At 39.2% G+C, this 26,012-nt stretch overlaps 1 protein-coding gene across 5 annotated transcripts in view; it reads left to right on the top strand.

The window, feature by feature from the left end:
* Positions 1–26,012, top strand: part of LOC139750273 (zinc transporter foi-like) — a 258,282-nt gene that overhangs the window by 193,197 nt on the left and 39,073 nt on the right. For 4 of the 5 annotated variants that reach the window (XM_071664854.1, XM_071664855.1, XM_071664853.1 and 1 more), the window contains exon 7: positions 13,255–13,390. In XM_071664854.1, the coding sequence (XP_071520955.1) occupies positions 13,255–13,390 (136 nt within the window). The remainder of the gene's footprint in view (positions 1–13,254; positions 13,391–26,012) is intronic. The other variant, XM_071664857.1, reaches the window with a different exon arrangement.

Here is a 26,012-nt window from a genome sequence, read left to right as displayed (position 1 = left end):
CAACAATACAGTCACCCCCTTTTTTAATAAATTCCACAGCAATACCATCCAACCCCGCTGCCTTGCCGGCTTTCATCTTCCGCAAAGCTTTTACTACCTCTTCTCTGTTTACCAGTGAGTATTTTGAAGGTTTGTTGAATGTGTTTGATGATAGAGTGGCAGACATAGGGTGTTTTGGTCGAGGTGGTGTGCAAAGTGAGAGGGTTAGGAAAAATATATATATATATATATATATATATATATATATATATATATATATATATATATATATATATATATATATATATATATATATATATCTTTCTTTCTTTCTTTTAAACTATCCGCCATTTCCCGCATTAGCGAGGTAGCATTAAGAACAGAGGACTGGACCTTTGTGGAATATCCTCACCTGGCCACCCTCTGTTCCTTCTTTTGGAAAAGTAAAAAAAAAGAAAAAAAAAAATGAGAGGGGAGGATTTCCAGCCTCCCGCTCCCTCCCCTTTTAGTTGCCTTCTACGACACGCAGGGAATACGTGGGAAGTATTCTTCATCCCCTATCCCCAGGGATAATATATATATATATATATATATATATATATATATATATATATATATATATATATTTTTTTTTTTTCCTTTTTATACTATTTGCCATTTCCCGCATTAGTGAGGTAGCGTTAAGAACAGAGGATTTAGCCTTTGAGGGAGTATCCTCACTTGGCCCCCTTCTCTGTTCCTTCTTTTGGAAAATTACAAACGAAAGGGGAGGATTTCCAGCCCCCCGCTCCCATATATATATATATATATATATATATATATATATATATATATATATATTTTTTTTTTTTTTTTTTTTTTCTTTTTTTTTTTTTGCTTTGTCGCTGTGTCCCGCGTTTGCGAGGTAGCGCAAGGAAACAGACGAAAGAAATGGCCCAACCCACCCCCATACACATGTATATACATACGTCCACACACGCAAATATACATACCTACACAGCTTTCCATGGTTTACCCCAGATGCTTCGCATGCCCTGATTCAATCCACTGACAGCACGTCAACCCCGGTATACCACATCGATCCAATTCACTCTATTCCTTGCCCTCCTTTCACCCTCCTGCATGTTCAGGCCCCGATCACTCAAAATCTTTTTCACTACATCTTTCCACCTCCAATTTGGTCTCCCACTTCTCCTCGTTCCCTCCACCTCCGACACATATATCCTCTAGGTCAATCTTTCCTCACTCATTCTCTCCATATGCCCAAACCATTTCAAAACACCCTCTTCTGCTCTCTCAACCACGCTCTTTTTATTTCCACACATCTCTCTTACCCTTACGTTACTTACTCGATCAAACCACCTCACACCACACATTGTCCTTAAACATCTCATTTCCAGCACATCCATCCTCCTGCGCACAACTCTATCCATAGCCCACGCCTCGCAACCATACAACATTGCTGGAACCACTATTCCTTCAAACATACCCATTTTTGCTTTCCGAGATAATGTTCTCGACTTCCACACATTCTTCAAGGCTGCCAGGATTTTCGCCCCCCTCCCCCACCCTATGATCCACTTCCGCTTCCATGGTTCCATCCGCTGCCAGATCCACTCCCAGATATCTAAAACACTTAACTACCTCCAGTTTTTCTCCATTCAAACTTACCTCCCAATTGACTTGACCCTCACCCCTACTGTACCTAATTACCTTGCTCTTATTCACATTTACTCTTAACTTTCTTCTTTCACACACTTTACCAAACTCAGTCACCAGCTTCTGCAGTTTCTCACATGAATATATATATTCATGAGAGAGCTTGGGAAGTGAGTCAGTTGTTGTTCGCTGATGATACAGCGCTGGTGGCTGATTCATGTGAGAAACTGCAGAAGCTGGTGACTGAGTTTGGTAAAGTGTGTGAAAGAAGAAAGTTAAGAGTAAATGTGAATAAGAGCAAGGTTATTAGGTACAGTAGGGTTGAGGGTCAAGTCAATTGGGAGGTGAGTTTGAATGGAGAAAAACTGGAGGAAGTGAAGTGTTTTAGATATCTGGGAGTGGATCTGGCAGCGGATGGAACCATGGAAGCGGAAGTGGATCATAGGGTGGGGGAGGGGGCGAAAATTCTGGGAGCCTTGAAGAATGTGTGGAAGTCGAGAACATTATCTCGGAAAGCAAGAATGGGTATGTTTGAAGGAATAGTGGTTCCAACAATGTTGTATGGTTGCGAGGCGTGGACTATGGATAGAGTTGTGCGCAGGAGGATGGATGTGCTGGAAATGAGATGTTTGAGGACAATGTGTGGTGTGAGGTGGTTTGATCGAGTAAGTAACATAAGGGTAAGAGAGATGTGTGGAAATAAAAAGAGCGTGGTTGAGAGAGCAGAAGAGGGTGTTTTGAAATGGTTTGGTCACATGGAGAGAATGAGTGAGGAAAGATTGACCAAGAGGATATATGTGTCGGAGGTGGAGGGAACGAGGAGAAGAGGGAGACCAAATTGGAGGTGGAAAGATGGAGTGAAAAAGATTTTGTGTGATCGGGGCCTGAACATGCAGGAGGGTGAAAGGAGGGCAAGGAATAGAGTGAATTGGAGCGATGTGGTATACCGGGGTTGACGTGCTGTCAGTGGATTGAATCAAGGCATGTGAAGCGTCTAAGGTAAACCATGGAAAGCTGTGTAGGTATGTATATTTGTGTGTGTGGACGTATGTATATACATGTGTATGGGGGTGGGTTGGGCCATTTCTTTCGTCTGTTTCCTTGCTCTACCTCGCAAACGCAGGAGACAGCGACAAAGCAAAAAAAAAAAAAAATATATATATATATATATATATATATATATATATATATATATATATATATATATATATAGGGTATCCCTTGGGATAGGGGAGAAAGAATACTTCCCACGTATTCCCTGCGTGTCGTAGAAGGCGACTAAAAGGGGAGGGAGCGGGTGGCTGGAAATCCTCCCCTCTCGTTTTTTTCAATTTTCCAAAAGAAGGCACAGAGAAGGGGGCCAGGTGAGGATATTCCCTCTTAGGCCCAGTCCTCTGTTCTTAATGCTACCTCGCTATTGCGGGAAATGGCGAATAGTACGAAAGAAAAAGAAAATATATTTATATATATATATTATCCCTAGGGATAGGGGAGAAAGAATACTTCCCACGTATTCCCTGCGTGTCGTAGAAGGCGACTAAAAAGGGAGGGAGCGGGGGGCTGGAAATCCTCCCCTCTCGCTTTATTTTTTTTTTTTCAATTTTCCAAAAGAGGGAACAGAGAAGGGGCCAGGTGAGGATATTCCCTCAAAGGCCCAGTCCTCTGTTCTCAACGCTACCTCGCTAATGCGGGAAATGGCGAATAGTATCAAAGAAAGATATATATATATATATATATATATATATATATATATATATATATATATTTTTTTTTTTTCAAACTATTCGCCATTTCCCGCGTTAGCAAGGTAGCGTTAAGAACAGAGGACTGGGCCTCTGAGGGAAAATCTTCACCTGGCCCCCTTCTCTCTTCCTTCTTTTGGAAAAAAAAAAAAAAAAAAAAAAAAAAAAGAGGGGAGGATTTCATATATATATATATATATATATATATATATATATATATATATATATATATATATATTTCTATGTCATCATCATGCCTTTTCCAGTTTAAAGGGTTGGATAAGTTATACAGCCTTTGCCACATCACTTAGCCCACCTTTTTTTATGAAAATCAACCCATGTTCATTGTGTGAAACTAGAGCATGGAATTCTTCCCTTGTTAAAGTCATTGTTATTCTTCATTTCACATATTAAATTGCTTTGTTAGTTGAGACTATGGTCGCTATTCAAACCTCTTTCATACACAAAATGCTTCATACACAAGATACTTCATTAATCTAAGCTATAGAAATTGTTGAAAGTTCATACAAGGCAAAAATAGTGATAGCCCTTTCTTTATAATCATATAGGTAATGAGCTGGGTATAGAAATTTTTCTTTGTTTTATGGAACATACCTCGTTAAGAGTTCACAGCAACAAGTTGAGATGAGGGAAATTTATAAACCTTAAACAAACCAAAAAAATTAGGAGTATTCTTTTTCAAAGTTTGTTTTTTTTGAATCACCAAAGAGGTCCTTCTTGCATAATAATGCTTAATCAGTAAGTTAACGAGATGACCAAGTAATAGCTCAGATAATGGTAATTCCCTTTCCGATACGTCAGAGAAACATATTTGATTACATGCAGATCACCTAGCAGCCACTTCCCCTGTAGGTTATCTCAGTGGTTAAGTGTAGCAAAACAGTTTTTTATCACAAATGACTATTTCTTTTATTTGACCTGACTCAGCTTTGGAGACAGACCTGCCATCCCAACCATGTCATTCCAAAATTTGTGTCTGTACTTCCTTTTACTTCTTTTAGATGTTACAAAATTTGGAGGTGCATTTAGAGCGTGGAGGATCATGGTTACTGCTACTTAGCAGTGCAACACCAAATCATGGTTGGCTAGCCTTGTTTACAGTGTCTTGTCAGTGGTTGAACCAAGCATACTTAAGTTTTTTTGACTGAATTTGGAAGCTAGTTGCCTTGGGATGGCATGACCATTATGTTTTAGGACTTTGGTTTTCATATGATATCATTCCAAGCGTAATTCAATAAACTGGACACAGCATGCTTGTGTTGTTAAGTAGAAAAAATGTTCATTATCAAATTTGAGATTTTCATTATTCTGCTTATTTTTCACTGATGTTTGATTGATTCATAGAAAATACGTTTATTAATCAGCATACTGATTTTGTATGTAATACCATGATTCCATAATGAAACAAATCAAAATATCTGTATGGAAAGCAGACATAGTTATTGACGTATGAAAAGGATTCACTGGTGTGATAAAAGTACAGAAGAAATTTATTTATTCATTTATTTATTTTGCTTTGTTGCTGTCTCCCACGTTAGCGAGGTAGCGCAAGGAAACAGACGAAAGAATGGCCCAACCCACCCACATACACATGTATATACATACACGTCCACACACGCAAATATACATACCTATACATCTCAACGTATACATATATATACACACACAGACATATACATATATACACATGTACATAATTCATACTATCTGCCCTTATTTATTCCCATCGCCACCCTGCCACACATGGAATAACAACCCCCTCCCCCCTCATGTGTGTGAGGTAGCGCTAGGAAAAGACAACAAAGGCTACATTCGTTCACACTCAGTCTCTAGCTGTCATGTAATAATGCACCGAAACCACAGCTCCCTTTCCACATCCAGGCCCCACACAACTTTCCATGGTTTACCCCAGATGCTTCGCATGCCCTGATTCAATCCACTGACAGCACGTCAACCCCGGTATACCACATCGATCCAATTCACTCTATTCCTTGCCCTCCTTTCACCCTCCTGCATGTTCAGGCCCCGATCACTCAAAATCTTTTTCACTACATCTTTCCACCTCCAATTTGGTCTCCCACTTCTCCTCGTTCCCTCCACCTCCGACACATATATCCTCTAGGTCAATCTTTCCTCACTCATTCTCTCCATATGCCCAAACCATTTCAAAACACCCTCTTCTGCTCTCTCAACCACGCTCTTTTTATTTCCACACATCTCTCTTACCCTTACGTTACTTACTCGATCAAACCACCTCACACCACACATTGTCCTTAAACATCTCATTTCCAGCACATCCATCCTCCTGCGCACAACTCTATCCATAGCCCACGCCTCGCAACCATACAACATTGCTGGAACCACTATTCCTTCAAACATACCCATTTTTGCTTTCCGAGATAATGTTCTCGACTTCCACACATTCTTCAAGGCTGCCAGGATTTTCGCCCCCCTCCCCCACCCTATGATCCACTTCCGCTTCCATGGTTCCATCCGCTGCCAGATCCACTCCCAGATATCTAAAACACTTTACTACCTCCAGTTTTTCTCCATTCAAACTTACCTCCCAATTGACTTGACCCTCACCCCTACTGTACCTAATTACCTTGCTCTTATTCACATTTACTCTTAACTTTCTTCTTTCACACACTTTACCAAACTCAGTCACCAGCTTCTGCAGTTTCTCACATGAATATATATATTCATGAGAGAGCTTGGGAAGTGAGTCAGTTGTTGTTCGCTGATGATACAGCGCTGGTGGCTGATTCATGTGAGAAACTGCAGAAGCTGGTGACTGAGTTTGGTAAAGTGTGTGAAAGAAGAAAGTTAAGAGTAAATGTGAATAAGAGCAAGGTTATTAGGTACAGTAGGGTTGAGGGTCAAGTCAATTGGGAGGTGAGTTTGAATGGAGAAAAACTGGAGGAAGTGAAGTGTTTTAGATATCTGGGAGTGGATCTGGCAGCGGATGGAACCATGGAAGCGGAAGTGGATCATAGGGTGGGGGAGGGGGCGAAAATTCTGGGAGCCTTGAAGAATGTGTGGAAGTCGAGAACATTATCTCGGAAAGCAAGAATGGGTATGTTTGAAGGAATAGTGGTTCCAACAATGTTGTATGGTTGCGAGGCGTGGACTATGGATAGAGTTGTGCGCAGGAGGATGGATGTGCTGGAAATGAGATGTTTGAGGACAATGTGTGGTGTGAGGTGGTTTGATCGAGTAAGTAACATAAGGGTAAGAGAGATGTGTGGAAATAAAAAGAGCGTGGTTGAGAGAGCAGAAGAGGGTGTTTTGAAATGGTTTGGTCACATGGAGAGAATGAGTGAGGAAAGATTGACCAAGAGGATATATGTGTCGGAGGTGGAGGGAACGAGGAGAAGAGGGAGACCAAATTGGAGGTGGAAAGATGGAGTGAAAAAGATTTTGTGTGATCGGGGCCTGAACATGCAGGAGGGTGAAAGGAGGGCAAGGAATAGAGTGAATTGGAGCGATGTGGTATACCGGGGTTGACGTGCTGTCAGTGGATTGAATCAAGGCATGTGAAGCGTCTAAGGTAAACCATGGAAAGCTGTGTAGGTATGTATATTTGTGTGTGTGGACGTATGTATATACATGTGTATGGGGGTGGGTTGGGCCATTTCTTTCGTCTGTTTCCTTGCTCTACCTCGCAAACGCAGGAGACAGCGACAAAGCAAAAAAAAAAAAAAATATATATATATATATATATATATATATATATATATATATATATATATATATATAGGGTATCCCTTGGGATAGGGGAGAAAGAATACTTCCCACGTATTCCCTGCGTGTCGTAGAAGGCGACTAAAAGGGGAGGGAGCGGGTGGCTGGAAATCCTCCCCTCTCGTTTTTTTCAATTTTCCAAAAGAAGGCACAGAGAAGGGGGCCAGGTGAGGATATTCCCTCTTAGGCCCAGTCCTCTGTTCTTAATGCTACCTCGCTATTGCGGGAAATGGCGAATAGTACGAAAGAAAAAGAAAATATATTTATATATATATATTATCCCTAGGGATAGGGGAGAAAGAATACTTCCCACGTATTCCCTGCGTGTCGTAGAAGGCGACTAAAAAGGGAGGGAGCGGGGGGCTGGAAATCCTCCCCTCTCGCTTTATTTTTTTTTTTTCAATTTTCCAAAAGAGGGAACAGAGAAGGGGCCAGGTGAGGATATTCCCTCAAAGGCCCAGTCCTCTGTTCTCAACGCTACCTCGCTAATGCGGGAAATGGCGAATAGTATCAAAGAAAGATATATATATATATATATATATATATATATATATATATATATATATATATATATATATATTTTTTTTTTTCAAACTATTTGCCATTTCCCGCGTTAGCAAGGTAGCGTTAAGAACAGAGGACTGGGCCTCTGAGGGAAAATCTTCACCTGGCCCCCTTCTCTCTTCCTTCTTTTGGAAAAAAAAAAAAAAAAAAAAAAAAAAAAGAGGGGAGGATTTCATATATATATATATATATATATATATATATATATATATATATATATATATATATATATTTCTATGTCATCATCATGCCTTTTCCAGTTTAAAGGGTTGGATAAGTTATACAGCCTTTGCCACATCACTTAGCCCACCTTTTTTTATGAAAATCAACCCATGTTCATTGTGTGAAACTAGAGCATGGAATTCTTCCCTTGTTAAAGTCATTGTTATTCTTCATTTCACATATTAAATTGCTTTGTTAGTTGAGACTATGGTCGCTATTCAAACCTCTTTCATACACAAAATGCTTCATACACAAGATACTTCATTAATCTAAGCTATAGAAATTGTTGAAAGTTCATACAAGGCAAAAATAGTGATAGCCCTTTCTTTATAATCATATAGGTAATGAGCTGGGTATAGAAATTTTTCTTTGTTTTATGGAACATACCTCGTTAAGAGTTCACAGCAACAAGTTGAGATGAGGGAAATTTATAAACCTTAAACAAACCAAAAAAATTAGGAGTATTCTTTTTCAAAGTTTGTTTTTTTTGAATCACCAAAGAGGTCCTTCTTGCATAATAATGCTTAATCAGTAAGTTAACGAGATGACCAAGTAATAGCTCAGATAATGGTAATTCCCTTTCCGATACTTCAGAGAAACATATTTGATTACATGCAGATCACCTAGCAGCCACTTCCCCTGTAGGTTATCTCAGTGGTTAAGTGTAGCAAAACAGTTTTTTATCACAAATGACTATTTCTTTTATTTGACCTGACTCAGCTTTGGAGACAGACCTGCCATCCCAACCATGTCATTCCAAAATTTGTGTCTGTACTTCCTTTTACTTCTTTTAGATGTTACAAAATTTGGAGGTGCATTTAGAGCGTGGAGGATCATGGTTACTGCTACTTAGCAGTGCAACACCAAATCATGGTTGGCTAGCCTTGTTTACAGTGTCTTGTCAGTGGTTGAACCAAGCATACTTAAGTTTTTTTGACTGAATTTGGAAGCTAGTTGCCTTGGGATGGCATGACCATTATGTTTTAGGACTTTGGTTTTCATATGATATCATTCCAAGCGTAATTCAATAAACTGGACACAGCATGCTTGTGTTGTTAAGTAGAAAAAATGTTCATTATCAAATTTGAGATTTTCATTATTCTGCTTATTTTTCACTGATGTTTGATTGATTCATAGAAAATACGTTTATTAATCAGCATACTGATTTTGTATGTAATACCATGATTCCATAATGAAACAAATCAAAATATCTGTATGGAAAGCAGACATAGTTATTGACGTATGAAAAGGATTCACTGGTGTGATAAAAGTACAGAAGAAATTTATTTATTCATTTATTTATTTTGCTTTGTTGCTGTCTCCCACGTTAGCGAGGTAGCGCAAGGAAACAGACGAAAGAATGGCCCAACCCACCCACATACACATGTATATACATACACGTCCACACACGCAAATATACATACCTATACATCTCAACGTATACATATATATACACACACAGACATATACATATATACACATGTACATAATTCATACTATCTGCCCTTATTTATTCCCATCGCCACCCTGCCACACATGGAATAACAACCCCCTCCCCCCTCATGTGTGTGAGGTAGCGCTAGGAAAAGACAACAAAGGCTACATTCGTTCACACTCAGTCTCTAGCTGTCATGTAATAATGCACCGAAACCACAGCTCCCTTTCCACATCCAGGCCCCACAGAACTTTCCATGGTTTACCCCAGACACTTCACATGCCCTGGTTCAATCCATTGACAGCACGTCGACCCCGGTATACCACATCATTCCTATTCACTCTATTCCTTGCCCTCCTTTCACCCTCCTGCATGTTCAGGCCCCGATCACTCAAAATCTTTTTCACTCCATCTTTCCTCCTCCAATTTGGTCTCCCACTTCTCCTCATTCCCTCCACCTATGACACATATATCCTCTTGGTCAGTCTTTCCTCTTTCATTCTCTCCATGTGACCAAACCACTTCAAAACACCATCTTCTGCTCTCTCAACCACACTCTTTTTATTACCACACATCTCTCTTACCCTATTATTACTTACTCGATCAAACCACCTCACACCACATATTGTCCTTAAACATCTCATTTCCAGCACATCCACCCTCCTGCGCACAACTCTATCCATAGCCCATGCCTCGCAACCATACAACATTGTAGGAACCACTATTCCTTCAAACATACCCATTCTTGCTTTCCGAGATAATGTTCTCGACTTCCACACATTCTTCAAGGCTCCCAGAATTTTCACCCCCTCCCCCACCCTATGATTCACTTCCGCTTCCATGGTTCCATCCGCTTCCAAATCCACTCCCAGACATCTAAAACACTTCACTTCCCCCAGTTTTTCTCCATTCAAACTTACCTCCCAATTGACTTGACCCTCAACCCTACTGTACCTAATAACCTTGCTCTTATTCACATTTACTCTCAACTTTCTTCTTTCACACACTTTGCCAAACTCAGACACCAGCTTCTGCAGTTTCTCACATGAATCAGCCACCAGCGCTGTATCATCAGCGAACAACAACTGACTCACTTCCCAAGCTCTCTTATCCGCAACAGACTGCATACTTACCCCTCTTTCCAAAACTTGCATTCACCTCCCTAACAACACCATCCATAAACAAATTAAACAACAACCACGGAGACATTACACACCCCTGCTGCAAACCTACATTCACTGAGAACCAATCACTTTCCTCTCTCCCTACACGTACACATGCCTTACATCCTCGATAAAAACTTTTCACTGCTTCTAACAACTTGCCTCCCGCACCATATATTCTTAATACCTTCCACAGAACATCTCTATCAACTCTATCATATGCCTTCTCCAGATCCATAAATGCTACATACAAATCCATTTGTTTTTCTAAGTATTTCTCACATACATTCTTCAAAGCAAACACCTGATCCACACATCCTCTACCACTTTTGAAACCACACTGCTCTTCCCCAATCTGATGCTCTGTACATGCCTTCACCCCCTCAATCAATACCCTCCCATATAATTTACCAGGAATACTCAACAAACTTATACCTCTGTAATTTGAGCACTCACTCTTATCCACTTTGCCTTTGTACAATGGCACTATGCAAGCATTCCGCCAATCCTCAGGCACCTCACCATGAATCATACATACATTAAATAACCTTACCAACCAGTCAACAATACAGTCACCCCCTTTTTTAATAAATTCCACTGCAATACCATCCAAACCTGCTGCCTTGCCGTCTTTCATCTTCCGCAAAGCTTTTATTCCCTCGTCTCTGTTTACCAAATCATTTTCCCTAACCCTCTCACTTAGCACACCACCCTGACCAAAACACCCTATATCTGCCACTCTATTATCAAACACATTCAATAAACCTTCAAAATACTCGCCCCATCTTCTCACATCATCACTACTTGTTATTACCTCTCCATTAGCCCCCTTCACTGAAGTTCCCATTTGTTCCCTTGTCTTACGCACTTTATTTACCTCCTTCCAAAATATCTTCTTATTCTCCCTAAAATTTAATGATACTCTCTCACCCCAACTCTCATTTGCCCTCTTTTTCACCTCTTGCACCTTTCTCTTGACCTCCTGCCTGTTTCTTTTATAAATCTTCTACTCATTTGCATTATTTGCCTGCAAAAATCATCCAAATGCCTCTCTCTTCTCTTTCACTAATAAACTTACTTCTTCATCCCACCACTCACTACCCTTTCTAATCTGCCCACCTCCCACACTTCTCATGCCACAAGCATCTTTTGCACAAGCCATCACTGCTTCCCTAAATACATCCCATTCCTCCCCCACTCCCCTTACCTCCTTTGTTCTCACCTTTTTCCATTCTGCACTCAGTCTTTCCTGGTACTTCCTCACACAAGTCTCCTTCCCAAGCTCACTTACTCTCACACTCTCTTCACCCCTGCATTCTCTCTTCTTTTCTGAAAACCTCTACAAATCTTCACCTTCACCTCCACAAGATAATGATCAGACATCACTCCAGTCGCACCTCTCAGCACATTAACATCCAAAAGTCTCTCTTTCGCGCGCCTATCAATTAACACGTAATCCAATAACGCTCTCTGGCCATCTCTCCTACTTACATACGTATACTTATGTATATCTCTCTTTTTAAACCAGGTATTCCCAATCAACAGTCCTTTTTCACCACATAAATCTACAAGCTCTTCACCATTTCCATTTACAACACTGAACACCCCATGTATACCAATTATTCCCTCAACTGCCACATTACTCACCTTTGCATTCAAATCACCCATCACTATAACCCGATCATGTGCATCAAAACCACTAACACACAAATATTTGCATTTTTTAATATAACTCACACTGCAAGAGAATCTTATAATACTACCACATAATAGAACTGTGGTCAGTTGAAACTTTTTCAGATGGGTTTTTGCAGTTTATTTTCAGAATAATCAAAAGTGTTGCTGTATGTGTGAAAGCTCTTGACTTAATTTATCAATAATCATGAAGGTGAATGTCCCATTTAGATAAATTTTTCCAATATTTTTCTGAACTGAATTAATTTAAGTTCACTTTGAAGTGTGTTAGAATATATGTAGTGATCCTGATACTAAAGTCATTGTTGTCATCATGGATGTCAGTGTTGTCAGTATTAACAGCATGCCAGCATATGCATGTAAATGGTAATATTTAATGTATAGGTATGAGACATTCTTTGGGAGTGCCTTTGCCTGGGTCTGCAGTGTGTTTTGATTGCAAAAGCTTGTTCTGGAAGTCTCTGACTGGACATCATCCAGATGCATGTTCACCCAAGTACCAGCTGTATATCAATAGTAAAGCTCTTACTAGATACTGTAAATTGAAGAGACAGAGGATGCTGTTGAGCTATCCTTTTATATTTGGGTATACTGGCCAGAATTGTTCTCTTCTGATCATGACTTATCTGATGAGCTGCCTCATGCTTCTCTTAAGAAATCGAGCTACAATACTGTATCTGTCCTTTTGATGATCCCTCATGTAAAAGCCTTGTAAAGGCTAAGAAATGATACAAGGATAATTGATAGGTATGTATCTTTTTTTTTTGAAAATCATTCATGATTTCTCAGTATCACAGTTCTGTTAGATTTATCAAAAAGTAGTTTGAATATTCTGCTGTTTGAACTAGAAAAAATCATGATTTTTGATATGCATAAAATCTGGTTTTATTTGTAATTGCCACATGAAATAGTTGTATTTTAAAGTTAGTTGATTTCATTTTCATATTTATTTGATAGCTTAGTTGTGAGTCTGCAGGGTTAGTAAATTTTGGCCATGCTGTATGTCCTCATTCATTACTGTTGTTCCTAGGAGGAGTTGGATAAAGAGACCGTAGGGACAGCAACCACTACAGAAGACACAGGAAGTCAGAATATTGACAAGATAGGTGAGAAGCTCTCAAAACATTCCAAACATAATTCCTTCATATATGCAGAAAGCACAATGAGTAAGTATAATTGATCATGATCTCCATCCCATTAGTTTCACATCATCTGTTGTTGTGCTCTTTACATAATGCTGCTAAGTATTAAACCTGATATTTAACCCTTAAACAGTGGGCATGGTCTGCAGTATGCAAAAAAAAAAAAAAAAAAAGAAAAAAAAAAAAATGAAAATTTTGTTTTTCCTTTATCGAAGGACAAGCATTCAAAAGTAACTGAAAATACATAGAAAGTTATATTAACACCTTTCTCATGGCCTGATCCAGTGATAAGTGAGTGCCCAAATGGGGTTGTGAATTATATGTTTTGACAGCTCCTGATACAACAGACAGTCATGGAGATAAGTCTGTTTGCGCTTGTTGAGCTTGTTTTCCAACTGTACTATAACTACAGACAGGCATAGAGTAGGTGGATAAAAATGTGATTATTTGCAAAAATATTATACCTTTCACACTAACATTTAAGGTGAGACTGGCTGGCATGTATGGGAATGGGAAGAATTAAAAGGTGTTATTTATTCATTTACACTGACCACCATGCTCACATTTTATACACAGGTGAAGTGTGAATGGTAAATAACATGGATATAGGCTGAAATACTGTACCTTTCACACTACACTACAAATAAATGTGAGTACATCGAGTGTCTGGCACATGTGGGGAGCATATTGGAGATTGCTTTCTTTTGGAAATATAGTAGATCTTTACCTATCATTTGTTTGCAAATTTCTACATTACTCTTGGACTGCCAAAAGAGAAAAGTAGTTATGTAATTTCCTCTACAAGTGGGAGATAAGTGGGGACACTTCCCTTGCAGGCTTCCCTCCTTCTTATGTAATGTTGCTAAAATCACCCTGTAAATCACTTACTTCTTCACAGTGTGTGTTTTTCTTCTTCACTTTCTTCATAAGTGATCATCTTACTACCTTAGGTCATCCAACATTCTATGTATTTTCTGGAGAGCCACCATGCTGGATAACCATGATGGTGGTTGTTGCTGAGGAGAGCAGAATTGCTTGCACCTTTCTGGTGTTAGAAGAGACCTCTGTAGACTATTAATGGTATGATAAGTCAGCTGGATATCTAAACAGAGTTAGGAAAAAATGGTTCAGGAATTGATGCTGACCTTTACTTCCTATGAGAACATCACTTGATGTTAGCCGCTGTTTAAGGGTTAAAAGAACAGAGTACTTGCACCTTTTTTCTATATTGCAGCTTTCAAAGGTCATACTCTTCATTTCGTATTTTTCCATATAATTAAATAAGAAATTAATTTACTTATTCATTTATGATTGCTCCATGATCCCTTTCTGAGGAAGAGTCCTGTTGTTATCCAGGGTCCTTTTCTGAGAAAGAGTCATTGTAATACCCACGACCTCTTTCCAAGAGCTCCTTCAGCACCAAGGCTGCACTACTTTCAGTATAAGCAAATGATAGACTCCTTTGAAGTGAGAGGTGCTCTGACAAGACAGTTCTACCAATGATACAGCCTCCCCAAAGGTGACTTTTCACTTGCGGTGTAGCCTTGTGCAGGTGGAGTCTGGTTATACCCAAGAAATTAACAAATGACATTTACATTCAGTATCGTTTCTTGGGAATGACAAGCAAACTGTAGATACAATTGCTCTCATTTTATGTCCAAACATTGTACAGGCTACATATGATATACTAGTCCTAACTATTATGTTTACTGTTTCATCAAATCCATTTGATTGGTTCTGTTTTATCTTATTACAAACAATATAAGGATAAGTTCTCCCATATTTTCAACTTTTCTGTATTTTTTCATGGATTTTGCCAAATTCTTTTCACATTGCAAGATATGTTGTAGCAGTTTATTTAGTACAAGTAGCCCCTTGCATTTCAGATAGGAATGTCATACAAATGGTCATTGGTTGTGTGCACTGGAGTCATATTTTATTCGAGGTGGAGGAATGAATGGAGAATTTAGTTTCATGTGACAAATCGATTTGCATTAGTGTGAAAAAAAGTAAGAAGTGTTTATGATAGCATGATATATATAGCAGTGGGAGTTGAAAATAACAGGTAGGCAGATTAGATCCTTTCATCTTTTTGTGCTGTTTCCATAAAGAGGGAAAAAATTAATGATATAATTAGCAGCATGGCTATTAGTTTGTGGCTTGATCTGAGATGGAGTTGTATTTGCAGATTATGTATGCAAAGAGTTTTCAGTCATGGTTCTTTCATTATAGCCATGCTTTTTTCCATATATTCATTGACTGTAAGCTAACAAAATGAAACTTTAGTGCAGACCTTAAAACCCCTCACCAGAAGAAAAGTATCATGTTTGTTCATTATTACATCAAGCAGTGCTTACCTAGAGAGGAAAAGGGATAGGCTAATCAATATATTATTTGCCTTATTTGTGAAGTTTCAGTCTTATGAAGAATCTATAGATTATCTTGAAATTATCTAAAGCATTAGTTCTTCACTTAGAGAATTCAAATTTACTAATTTGATGTCAAGTCAGGAATGCTATTGCCTGCTCATAGTACTTAGTTTAATTACAGAAAGATATTTCACTGTCCAGGATTCATAGATACCTGTTGTTTAATCCTGTGAAACAAAACATCATGGACAAGTAATGTACAGCCTTCCATGTGTACATGTTTCTTGGTTTGTTACTCCAATTGCATTTTGCAAGGTTCCTTTCAACCATTTCTATAGCTGGATGCTTGATTTTTTATCTCTCATTCATACTTATGCCACCCCCTGTGTTGAGTATTTTCAAAAGCTTAAAAAATACAGGTTAAATTGTTTTGTGGTGGCACTTATATGTTTATATATCTGATGCCATACTTCCCCTAGGAAACCTCTTTTCCAGGAGGGATAGCCATGGTCAAAAGATCTCAAGGCTCTCCTACCAAAACTTACCCTCTGAGTTTACTCAATCCTCTGACTTTTTTCTGGCTTCTGTCTCCTTTATGTTTCTTCTCTTTCCCCAGAGAATATCAGCTGTCATCCCTTCATTGTATTTCCTTCTGCCTCACTTCCACATGTTTTCCTTACCAACTTACCAAATGAATTTATCATAGTGCTTCCACCTCATATGTCCAAACCAAACTGATGTCCCCTCTCTTTGACATCTCACATTTCCTGTAAATGTCAGCATTACTTACTCCATTCCATCTGCTAGCACTACCAGCAGTCCTCAGATAGTTCACATCAGCAGCCTCAACCTTAGAACCAGAATATGTAATATCCATTAGCATAAGAAATTAGATCATATTGGCTGACAGGTTTTGAAGTTGCTTTTTCAGCTAGCACTGACCGGTTGATGTATTCATACATAACTATACAGCAAGGGCACTCACTTCTATCTGTTTTATAAGCACTGTTGTTTGTGTTATCTTTCAGACCATCTGCTTCTAACCAGTCATCTTCATCTGAAAACTTGCTCAATTTGTGCATGTCAGTTTCTGTTGATGATTCAGTCCAAGCAGTTGGGTTGTTTGCAGTGCTGCAGAAGCTTGAAGTTGTCATACACTGTCTTCTGACATCTTATTAAGTGATAATAAGAAAAGATTCTAGACATGGAAACATCTTGCCTAGCAAAACTGTGTAGATGATAATCACATTCATTGCTTTTTATATGGCACCTTCAGTGTAGGTGTATGGAGTTCAAAGTCTGTTGATCTTATACCAGTGGGCTACAGTGAATGGGAAATTGTTTTGAGACCATATACAGGCCATCAGCAGGGAAGGGGTTATGCAAAGTATGGGTGTGTGGCTACTTCCTTTGCAAAATGGCTTATTTACCATCTGACTTACTGTTGTACCATCTCGCTTGTCAGATTCAAATAACCAGTCTTGAGCTTTCTTGGGTTCAGACAAGAAATAAACTCAATATATAGGTTGCAGGTGGCAGGCAGCCACATACCATCCAGGTATCATGAAGGCAAGAGATGGTAGTGCAGTGATCCAACCCTTCAGTGGTTGTGCCGTTCAACTCCCTGGTCCATATGGCTGTCTTTTCTTCTATTCTCACCTGCAAGTGGGTTGCTGGCATTCAGACCACACACACACACACACACATATACACACACACTTCCTCTGTCACACATTACAAATGACAACATGCAGTTCTGTACTCTGAATTTTAAATTTTCCTCTCTTTTTCAATGCAACTCAAATAGAAATACATCCAGACAGTGTTTCTCAGTGCTAAGTCAGAACAGTGCCACTTATTGAGGAGAGCTGGTTCATTCTCTGGGCATCTTTGGCCATCATCAGGCAACTGTGACACATACCAACTCTTCTGACATGGATTCTAGATTTGTCTCTCCCTCCATTTCTAGAACATCCTGTCTCAAACTCTGTCCTTTCGTGCCATACCTGCAGTCTCAAATTCGACCTTCTCTCTTTTGAGCACCATTTGTCTTCTTCTCTGAAACTTTTTTGTCTAAGGCTGATAAATCTCTAACTGTAATCTCCACCATCTTTTTTGCTTCCATGGCAGTGATTGCACCCGCTGCAGTACAAAAACACTGATTGCTCATGTCTTGGATCTTGAATTGCCTAGCTTTGAAGCCATCTATCTGTTTCAGCATTTCTTTGCCTTCTATGAATTTACTTTTATGTCTCCTGTATCCCCCTCACTTTCTCTGAGTATGGATAGCTCTTTAACGACTTGAACTCCAGCTGTGAAGCATGCTCTCTTTGTGTCCAATTGCTGAAATTCTTTGTGTTGAGGATTTCAATGTACACTATAAAGATTGATTGTGCTGTACTGAGGATGACCCCATTTGAGCTAAGGCCTCTTCCCTTTAACCCATTAGTGAACAGTAACAAATATTCAAACACCCAATGTGTTTCCAATTGTTACAAACTCTATCATCACACTTGAATACTTTCATTTTTCATCTCTGAACCTTCCCACTATGATTTCCCTATGTCGTTTATGCCCCTTGGGTTTCACCATCCCTACCCCTCTTGAAATGTCAACTCTGGGACTTTGGCAGAACTTTGAGTTTCCACAGCTTTTACACTGACTGTCCTTAGAACCAGTACTGCTTTGCTGGCCGGGATGTCTCCAGCTTTGCTGACCTTATAACAGAGGATATCTCAGCTGGAGTGAAGTTCTACATCTTTTCCATTGACTCTTTATCCCCCAGTCATGGTTTGTTTACTCTTGATCTGACGCCTGATGTATCAAGGACGGTGTACTGAGCAAACCATCTAAATTGGAAAATGTGCTGATATGACCTCATCTAAAGGTACATCTTTTTGGACCTTAACCAAAAGCATATCCAGTACCTTCTCTAACCCAACTTTTCTCTCTCTTTCTCTTCCAACTTGAATAGATGATAGCTATCTCAAGTACTAATTGGACCACTCTTCTTCATACCTTATTTTCCATACACTTTATTTCAGATGATTCTAGAACTGGTTCTTCACCCCAACCTAATCCTAATGAATGTATGATTTCTTTTACATTTTCCTCTTGCAAGATTTTTCACGTATTCTATTAGGTACAGGCATGCAAGGTGATTGGCATACATTCTCTTGTGCTAAAATAGTATGCCACTGACCTTGTTCCAATTTTCTATCTTGGTCCTCAACATCTCCAAATATTTTTATAGGGTTTGGCATAAGTATTGGTTTAAAAACTTGCTTGATTTAGATTTTATGGCTCTTTCTGTTCTCCAGTTCATGAATTTCCCTCTAATCAATCACTTGCGGTAGTTATTGACAGAGGAATTTCTTTCTCATATCCTATCAACACTGGTATCCTCTCATGGCTTTGTCCTACTTTTGTCCTTACTTTCCTTTCTGTCCAGCCTCTAACATTATTATTCTTGTACTGATGATTCCACTTCATCACTTTCTCTCCACTCCTCACTCTTGATACTTGCTTTTTCTCATGCGCAGAACATATCACCTCTGCAATGTCTGAGAACTTGTTAGTAACATTACAGTATAGCCAGGAAGCCAAATCCCCTTTTTTTGGCAAACCTCACATGGGATGCTGTAAAAAGTTGTGATATATGAACATTACCTGTTGAAGTAAGATTAAGGTGAACAACCTTGAAAATCTGCTATTGGAAAAAACTAATGATATGATGAACAGTGCCACCCTCGTATTTCTCAAAGAAGTAAAAATTAATTATGGCCTCATGTACCCGATTGGTCTTGCATCTTCCATTAATTGCATGCCTAAATTTACTCTTATCTTTCATTTCAGATATCCAGAAGTAGTTAATGATTTTCATTAAAAAAATAAGAACATGACTTAGGTTATTTTGGTAAGAAATACTGATATATGATCTTATAATCTTATACAGTCTTGAAATATTGATGTTTTCAGATGTTTTCCTTTGTCCTGTGATGAACAACAGGGATTACACTGCTGCAGGACACTATAAATATGGTCAGCAGTCATTACCCCTTTATTTGAATGAAATGAAACAACTTCCAAATTCCAAGCACCAGATGTCCATCAAGCATTTATGCAGGATGGTTTTGTTGGAAGAAGAGCTGAAGGATACCATAATGGAGTTTCCCCAGATATGCTTTTAGAACAAACTTATAATGCTGATGCAAAGGAAGCAAGTGGGCTGAATGGTAATAACATGAGGCCTGCTGCCTGCACTAAGTGGGTTTACACAAAGCCAATTACAGCTGCTGTCTCCTCAAAATTGAAGAGCATGTTACACCTTGAACCAGAAACTGAAGTGATACTTCATTAGGGAGGAGAAACTTGAGTTGGACAGGATTCTGATTCTCTGAACAATGTAACTGCTGCTATAGAGATAAATCCTTTTTCTCCATATGAAAACCTCATCATTATTTTCACTGGTCAGTATGCTGATGCTGCTGTTCAAGAGCAGCTGCTGAATGTAAAACAGATAAGTATGGAAGCATTAGCAGCATCAATTTCAACAATAGAAAATAAAAACTCAGAAGTTTAAAAATTTGCTACCAAAACAAGAAAATGACAAAGTCTGACAGAAAGTTGACAAGTAATGTAAAAAGTGGTGAATGTGTTGCCTGACTTTGCATGATTCAGATTGCTGCAAGTGGTGGGAAAGTTGACATTATCAATTACATTGGTAACTATGATTTATTTATTTATTTATCTTGCTTTGTCGCTGTCTCCACGTTAGCAAGGTAACGCAAGAAAACAGACGAAAGAATGGCCCAACCCACCCACATACACATGTATATACATACACGTCCACACACACAAATATACATACCTATACATCTCAACGTATACATATATATACACACACAGACATATACATGTATACATGTACATAATTCATACTGTCTGCCTTTATTCATTCCCATGGCCACCTCGCCACACATGAAATAACAACCCTCTCCCCCCTTATGTGTGCGAGGTAGCGCTAGGAAAAGACAACAAAAGCCACATTCGTTCACACTCAGTCTCTAGCTGTCATGTAATAATACACCGAAACCACAGCTCCCTTTCCACATCCAGGCCCCACAGAACTTTCCATGGTTTACCCCAGACGCTTCACATGCCCTGGTTCAATCCATTGACAGCATGTCGACCCCGGTATACCACGTTGTTCCAATTCACTCTATTCCTTGCACGCCTTTCACCCTCCTGCATGTTCAGGCCCCGATCACTCAAAATCTTTTTCACTCCATCTTTCCACCTCCAATTTGGTCTCCCACTTCTCCTCGTTCCCTCCACCTCTGACACATATATCCTCTTTGTCAATCTTTCCTCACTCATTCTCACCATGTGACCAAACCATTTCAAAACACCCTCTTCTGCTCTCTCACCCACACTATTTTTATTACCACACATCTCTCTTACCCTTACATTACTTACTCAATCAAACCACCTCACACCACATATTGTCCTCAAACATCTCTTTTCCCACACATCCACCCTCCTCCGCACAACTCTATCCATAGCCCATGCCTCGCAACCATGTAACATTGTTGGAACCACTATTCCTTCAAACATACCCATTTTTACTTTCCGAGATAATGTTCTCGACTTCCACACATTCTTCATCTCTCCCAGAATTTAGCAGAATGTAGCAAATTTCCACATTCGATCTTCACTGAGAATGGTCACATGAGAACAGGCAGTAAAGCAAATCTTGTCAAAGCAATCAAGGAAGAAACATGTGTTACTTCATTGTCCACACTACTTGAAACCCAGTATAAAACAGCAGTCTTTGTGGATGTTATGTTTGCCATTCGCCACTGGTCTTTTCATAAAGGAGAAACTTTTGGGGAGATAGCAAAACAATACAAGTAATTGTTGCTTACTGATGTGCCTCCAGGTACAGAAGTGATTCATATCTGCCATGACAGATACAGAACTTCAAGTTTGAAGGATGCAGAACATCAGAAGAGGTCATCAAATTTAGTGTCATCCAAGGTTTATGAAATCGGCATCAAATCAGAGCACCTGATCCATCAGAATTTTTTGCTGTGTCTGCCAATAAATCTGCACTTTTGCACTTCCTCTGTGAGTCTTGGTGCTTGGATGAAACAGAGGATTTATCATTGGGAAGTATTCACCTCTATTTAGGTGGTGGCTTCCAGGAGGAGACCATACTAAATTATTCCTTTAACTCTTATTTACAATTGATGAAACATCTTGAATACTGCAACCAATGAAAATGTTTCAAGGATCTGATGAAGAAGAGTTGAAGGTTAGAGAAATAAAGAGCTCTGAAGTACTTAAATACTTGGACAAATTAAATCCTAACAAATCCAATGACCCAGATAACTTAGCCCCAAGATTTTTAAAAGAGGTCAGGAGACAGCTGATAAACCCCATAACAAAATTATTCAACAAATTCATCAGATGGTCAGGTGCCAACTGACTGGAAACTAGCTAATTTTACTCCTCTATATAAAAAAGGAGACAAAAAGTGTGCCTTGAACTGCCACCCAATTAGCCTTATGTCAACGTTCGGTAAAACAATGGAAAAATAGTACGAGATAAAATTGTCATGTTTCTAGAACACAAAATTATATCGGACAATCAACATGGTTTCTGCAATAGAAGATCCTGCCTGACAAATTTGCTGGAATTTTTTTTTCTAAGTTATATATCAGAATTGGGACGATAAAGTACCATCAGATGTAGTATGTTTAGATTTCCAAAAGGCGTTTGAGAAAGTACCTTACAAGAGACTTTTACATAAACTCAAACACATGGAACTGGTGAAGAAAGCAGCGTGTAGTATTAAACAGTGAGGTCTCAGATTGGCTAGATATAACATTATTAACCTAGAACTCGGTCTAATATCTAAGATTTCCAGATTTGCTGATGATACTAAATGAGGAGGTACAGCTGTAAACAGGCAGGATGGCAAAATGATTCAAAGAGATCTTAACCTACTAGCATAGTTATCAGACATATGGCATATGAAGTTTAATGTAGACAAGCATAAAGTTATGCACTTTGGAGGCAAGAATATATGTTACAACTACAAACTATTTGGAAACTCTCTAACTAAAGTAAATGAAGAAAAGGACCTTGGAGTTGGCATTACCAATTATCTGAAGTACACTAAACAATTTCAAGCAGCAAGTAAAAAAAGGTTACCAAACGTTAGGTTTTATAGCCAGGAACATAGATTGCAAGATACCAGAAACAATTCTCATACTTTATAATTCTCTAATAAGACCACACCTTGAATATGCAGTCCAGTTTTTGTCTCCAAACTATCAAAAAAAAAGATGAGAAAAATTAGAGCAAGTACAAAGACATACAAGTGATCCCATCCCATAGAAATCTGGTATGTAAAGCCAAAACGATTGGATCTATTCTCCCTTAAAAAATGTAGACTTAATTCAAGTGTTCAAACTTCTGAGCAAGTTCTGTAAAGTAAATAAAGAAAATCTTTTTGAATACAAGAAAATACAGTTACCAGGACAAATGGAATAAAACTCAAAGCTAAAAGATGTAGTATGGACATGGGAAAAAGTTTCCTTTCCTATAGGTGTGTTGAGCACTGGAATAAGTTACCATCAGACGTAGTGATTGCTAAGACTATAAATACCTTCAAAAGTAGTTTATACAAATATTTTATAAAATCAGGTATACTCTGAGAAAAATGCCAGAAATAAACTTTATAAATAACGGTGATGTGCAACTGCAGGGAGTTGGTGATAGCTTAAAAACTGCTGAGCAGAATTACATGTTTTTTTTTTAACCAGACAACCCAGTCGTAAGCCAATCAGGCCTTCTGTTGTCTGTCTTTCTCATGTAAACTCATGCGAATCCATTCAGATGACTGAAGGCACAGTAAACCAATTGCTGAACTTGAATCTACCCATGAGGAGGCAAACACACATCCTCCATTCCATTTGGAAAGAGGTAAATAAAGTGTGTAAGACAAGAGAACAAATGGGAACATTTGTGAAGGAGGACCAATGGGAAGGTAATAACAAGTGGTGGTGATGTGAGAAGGAGATGGAGTGAGTATTTTGAAGGCCTGTTGAATGTGTTAGATGAGAGAGTGGCAGATATAGGGTGTTTTGTTCGAGGTGGTGTGCGAAGTGAGAGGATCAGGGAGAATGGTTTGGTAAACAGAGAAAAGGTAGTGAAGGCAATGTGGAAGATGAAAGCCAGCAAGGCAGCAGGTTTTGGATGGTATTGCAGTGGAATTTATTAAAAAAGGGGGTGACTGTGTTGTTGACTGGTTGGTGAGGATATTCAGTGTATATATGGCTCATGGTGAAGTGCCTGAGGATTGGCAGAATGCATGCATAGTGCCATTGTACAAAGGCAAAGGGGATAAAGGTGAGTGTTCAAATTACAGAGGTATAAGTTTGTTGAGTATTCCCGGGAAATTATATGAGAGGGTATTGATTGAGAGGATGAAGGCATGTACAGAGCATCAGATTGGGGAAAAGCAGTGTGGTTTCATAAGTGGTAGAGGATGTGTGGATCAGGTGTTTACTTTGAAGAATGTATGTGAGAAATACTTAGAAAAACAAATGGATTTGTACGTAGCATTTATGGACCTGGAGAAGGCATATGATAAAGTTGATAGAGACGCTTTGCGGAAGGTATCAAAAGTATATGGTGTGGGAGGCAAGTTGCTAGAAGCAGTGAAAAGTTTTTATCGAGGATGAAAGGCATGTGTAGAGTAGGAAGAGAGGAAAGTGACTGGTTCCCAGTGAATATCAGTTTGTGGCAGGGGTGCGTGATGTCTTCATGGTTGTTTAATTTGTTTATAGATGGGGTTGTTCGGGAGGTGAATGCAAGAATTTTGGAAAGAGGGGCAAGTATGCAGTCTGTTGTGGATGACAAGGCTTGGGAAGTGAGTCACAGCGCTGGTGGCTGATTCAGGTAAGAAACTGCAGAAGCTGGTGACTGAGTTTGGTAAATTGTGTGAAAGAAGAAAACTGAGAGTAAATGTGAATAAGAGCAAGGTTATTAGGTAGAGTAGGGTTGAGGGATAAGTCAATTGGAAGGTAAGTTTGAATGGAGAAAAACTGGAGGAAGTGAAGTGTTTTAGATATCTGGGAGTGGATTTGGCAGCGGATGGAACCATGGAAGCGGAAGTGAGTCACAGGGTGGGGAGGAGGCAAAGGTTCTGGGAGTGTTGAAGAATGTGTGGAAGGTGATAAAATCATCTCGGAAAGCAAAAATGGGTATGTTTGAAGGAATAGTGGTTCCAACAATGTTATATGGTTGCAAGGCGTGGGCTATAAATAAGGTTGTGCAGAGGGTGGATGTGTTAGAAACGAGATGTTTGAGGACAATATGTGGTGTGAGGTGGTTTGATCAATTAAGTAATGAAAGGGAAAGAGAGATGTGTGGTAATAAAAAGAATGTGGTTGAGAGAGCAGAAGAGGGTGAGGGTGTATTGAAATGGTTTGGTCTCATGGAAAGAATGAGTGAGGGAAGATTGACAAAGAGGATATGTGTGTCAGAGGTGGAGGGATCAAGAAGTGGAAGACCAAATTGGAGGTGAAAAGATGGAGTGAAAAAGATTTTGAACGATTGGAGCCTGAACATACAGGAGGGTGAAAGGTTGCAAGGAATAGAGTGAATTGAAACAGTGTGGTATATCGGGGTTGATGTGCTGTCATTGGATTGAACCAGGGCATGTGAAGCATCTAGGGTAAACCGTGGAAAGTTTTGTGGGGCCTGGATGTGGAAAGGAAGCTGTGGTTTCAGTGCATTACACATGATAGCTAGAGACTGAGTGTGAACGAATGTGGCCTTTGTTGTCTTTTCCTAGCGCTACCTTGCATGTGCGCGGGGGGAGGGGGGTGTCATTTCATGTATGGCGTGGTGGCGGCGGGATTGAATAAAGGCAGCAAGAATGAATCGTGCACATGTGTATATGTCTGTGTATGTATATATATGTATATGTTGAAATGTACAGGTATGTATACGTGTGTGTGTGTATTTGTATGTATATACATGTGTGTGTGGGTGGGTTACGCCATTCTTTCATCTGTTTCCTTGCGCTACCTCGCCAACGCGTGAGACAGCGATAAAGTATAATATAATAAAAGAATATCTTTTCTTGTATCATAGTGTTGTATTGCTATAATATTTGACAACAGGGTATTTCTGTTCATTAAACTTGAGTACATCTGATATGCCAACATTCCTGAATATATAGATTTGATAACAAAAAGGTA

This window comes from Panulirus ornatus, chromosome 9 (assembly GCF_036320965.1).
Source record: "Panulirus ornatus isolate Po-2019 chromosome 9, ASM3632096v1, whole genome shotgun sequence".
Lineage (NCBI taxonomy): Eukaryota > Metazoa > Arthropoda > Malacostraca > Decapoda > Palinuridae > Panulirus > Panulirus ornatus.
Note: the sequence above shows the minus strand (reverse complement) of the source record. Positions and strands in the feature narration are given on the sequence as shown.